Source organism: Sebastes umbrosus, chromosome 12, assembly GCF_015220745.1.
Source record: "Sebastes umbrosus isolate fSebUmb1 chromosome 12, fSebUmb1.pri, whole genome shotgun sequence".
NCBI lineage: Eukaryota > Metazoa > Chordata > Actinopteri > Perciformes > Sebastidae > Sebastes > Sebastes umbrosus.
Window position 1 is genome coordinate 27,553,186 of NC_051280.1, and position 3,351 is coordinate 27,556,536.

At 42.7% G+C, this 3,351-nt stretch overlaps 1 protein-coding gene across 2 annotated transcripts; it reads left to right on the forward strand.

Annotated features, from left to right (window-relative positions):
• On the forward strand, positions 1–3,044 carry LOC119497906 (serine/threonine-protein kinase pim-1-like). 2 transcript variants are annotated; one of them, XM_037786338.1, is made up of 8 exons: positions 1–272; positions 589–906; positions 1,038–1,132; positions 1,525–1,572; positions 1,712–1,933; positions 2,272–2,449; positions 2,595–2,762; positions 2,894–3,044. In XM_037786338.1, exons 2-8 carry the CDS (start codon positions 768–770, stop codon positions 3,016–3,018), a joined length of 975 nt encoding a protein of 324 aa, XP_037642266.1. In that variant the 5' UTR covers positions 1–272; positions 589–767; the 3' UTR covers positions 3,019–3,044. The 2 variants fall into 2 exon arrangements, with proteins under 2 accessions (XP_037642266.1, XP_037642265.1); XM_037786337.1 differs by having other exon boundaries at positions 2–243.
• The last annotated feature ends 307 nt before the right edge of the window (positions 3,045–3,351 follow it).

A 3,351-nucleotide genomic window follows, 5' to 3' on the forward strand; every position in this document is an offset into this window, starting at 1 on the left:
AATCACATTCTGAATGGAACAATTTGGACCTCAGACCACAGAAGCATTCGTATCAGAACACAGACACACTCGGTATCAGTACACGGACAAACTCTGTATCAGTATACAGACGCACGTATTAGCACGCACTCGACAGGTATCTTCAGGTGTTTATATTGAATCATTTCGATTGAAACTTGAGCAACGCCATGTCTTCCAAGTCTGAGCAAGACAGCATTCCTCTCTCCTGCGTAGGAGATCGAGGTAAGTGTGAACTTCCTTCAGTAGTCATGGTGTGTGTTTTTCCAATCATCAAAATTTGTTTCCAATGTGGTCCTGTGCTGTGACTTGAAAGACTTTTCAATTTAATTTAACTTAAATATAATAATAGAAAAACATTTAATAACTTTAAGTGATAATAAAACAGTGTCCATGCTATTTTCAAGATACAATTCTGTCAGGATATAAGTCTACTTCCTACACAATATTGTTATGTTCCAACACTTTCAGGCAGATATGCAACATAACTCAGACTCTCTATTAGGAATTAAATGCACTTAAATGCATGCAGTCAAGAAAAGTGTCTCATTGTGTTTTTCTCATTTATAGACGACAAACAGATCTCAGGATCACCCAACGCTGATGTCTCAGGATCACCCAGGGTTATCAGCCGCCCCGCTGACACCTGCAACGATGTGCAGCTGAATGTCAGCGAGAGGAAGAGGAGGGCTGGGGATGATGCTGTAGAGAGGCCCGAAAAAAGGTTGAGATGTGACCTCAACAACATCATGTCTGAAAAGAACAACAGACAGAGCATCGCTAACGAGAGGGGCAATGATGGAGCCCACGTTAGCGAGGAAAGCAGCGCCGTGACGGAGGAGGAGATCATCTATCAGATGGCCACCTCAGCAAACCCAAGGGGCAGCTGTAAGCCGATAGTGGGAAAGAAAATGACAAAAAGCTAAAGCTTCATGATGAGGAATAAATACAAATAGAAAAGTAATATAAAGTTTTAAAATGCTCTGTGTGTGTGTGTGTGTGTGTGTGTGTGTGTTTAGCTGATTTTGAGAACAAGTACGAAGAGCTTGATCCGATTGGTGCAGGAGGCTTTGGCTCTGTGTATAGCGGCTACCGTAAAGACGACTATTTTCCAGTAAGTCTTGGAAACACGTGCTCAAACTCATTACAAAGAACGTATATTGCCAAGAAGTGAAAGTCAATTGTTCATTCCATTGCGACATCAGCGCCCAGCAGCCGCCATTTTGGACTGAAAGCGACTATCGGACGGCAGTAAAACGTCCGCCTAAAAAGTGCCGTACTAAAGTAAAACAAAATTATTTCTATTCTTTTGTCATATTCTACAGAAATGGTGTTGAACAATACAATATTATCAATATGATAAGTGCTTTCAGTCCAAAATGGCGGCAGCGGCTGTTGTAAAAAAAAACACCAGTTTGTCTCTTTGCTTCTATACTCTTTGCTCATTTTACCGTTCACTGACGTTCAGGAAGTACCAACCAAATGATTTGTACCTCTGTCTCGCAGGTGGCCATCAAGCACATCCCCAGTAAGGACGTGAGATGTCAACAAGTGGTGAGTAATTTGATCCGATGTCGAACACCAACTGACACCAATTTGCATTGTTAAACGGGTTGTTATACTTCTCGAAGCTGTTGGAACTTAAAGCAGGTCATTAACCGCTTGGTATGTATATATGCATTATTTTCTTTAGCCTTGCAATGGGAAGGATTACCACATCATCCTTGAGGTGGCCTTCATGCTGAAAACTGCAGGTCTACCAGGATCCAAAGGAGGATCTGCTATTGTGTGCCTTCTGGACTGGTACCGTCTGGATCATGAGATAGTACTGGTCATGGAGAGACCATATCTCTCCACGAACCTCCTGAAGTACCGGTTAGCCAACGGAGGATCCCTGGACGAAAGAGATGCAAAGGTACGAAACATCAGGGGAGAGGATTTTCTGGATTTGTTTGATTTAGCTCAAACCAAAGCATGATACATTTAAATACTTGGGACTTTGGATTGATTCTGAATATTCTTTTAGGCCTCATATTGATTTTATTAGAAATTAAACAAATGCCAGTCTCAGAATACTACAGTATATCAGTCAATTAATTGCTTTACTCTCCAAGTGAGAAAACAACTTGCCCAACAGCTTTTTTTAGTCTCTGTGATGACGTTGCACAGAAACCCGTCTATCACACGTAGCTCATTTATTGGTATATTATTGCCATAATTTACACTCTGTCCCTGTCTCTCTCTCTATCTCAGCTGATCCTGAAGCAGCTGGTGGACGCTGCCATCCACATGCACTCTAAAGGCGTCTTTCACCGGGATATTAAATTACAGAACGTCCTGGTTCAAGACAACTCTGGTGTCCCCAAAGTTTATGTCATTGACTTTGGTTGTAGCAGCTTTTGTCAGGAGATGCCCTACACTCACTACTGGGGTATGATATCTGCCTTCTGCTATTCACTCGTCTCTTGATAATGACTTTCGTGTTTAAACAAAGCTTCTCATCTCATCCTTTTTCTTTCTTTTCCCTCCATCTCTCTGTCGGTCTCCTTCCGTTCCTCTGTTGCCGTGTGTACCAGGCACTCCTGCGTACGCCCCTCCAGAGTGGTTGAACAGTCGCAGATACTGTTCCCGTCCCACCACTGTATGGCAGCTGGGCATGATCCTTCTTTCACTGCTGGTTGGACATTACCCCCCCCAGGTCAGCATCCAGAGCGACATCCTGACGGACGATAAGCTGTCCGCAGGTAAGACACACACACACAAAGGGTTTCATATGAGAATGTGTCAGTTCTTCAGATTTCTTTTGTTTTTGATGGGATCACTGCAACATGCCCACTTAATCTTTTGATTTCCTATTTTCTTTCTTGCTTTTCAGATGTCAAGTATTTGCTTCACAGGTGTCTTGCCACAGACCCAAGACAGCGCATCACTCTGGAGGAGCTCCAGCAAAGCCCCAGCCTCCAACAAACCATCCCTCCACCTACTCAAGGCTACCTGTAAGACAGGAAAGTGCCTCAGGGATGTTCCTCCCATTCTGATTATTTTCTGGTAATGCTGTGTGAGAGCAAAATGTCTCTCATGGAAACTCTGACTGAAACCTCAGAAAATACGGGAAAGCCATGATATCGTGAGCCTCTAAGAGCACTCCAACCGGCAGAACATGTAGAAATAACAACTTTATTCATCTAATTTCTAATTTCTAACTTCCTCAATTGACACACGTCATAAGGTATTTGCAATGTATAAAATTAACATAGATGGAACTCCTGACATCGGTGTGTTCATACAATCAGACTGGATTTTCAAATTTGTTTTGGACTCAGTAGATGAGTC

What these genes read in the sequence shown, in the direction of transcription:
- LOC119497906 (XM_037786337.1), top strand. Translation starts at nt 189, where the DNA reads ATGTCTTCCAAGTCTGAGCAAGACAGCATTCCTCTCTCCTGCGTAGGA. An exon ending in CTCCTGCGTAGGAGATCGAG is followed by an intron (nt 244 to 588) that starts GTAAGTGTGAAC and finishes TCTCATTTATAG; the next exon opens with ACGACAAACAGATCTCAGGA. An exon ending in GTAAAGACGACTATTTTCCA is followed by an intron (nt 1,133 to 1,524) that starts GTAAGTCTTGGA and finishes TCTGTCTCGCAG; the next exon opens with GTGGCCATCAAGCACATCCC.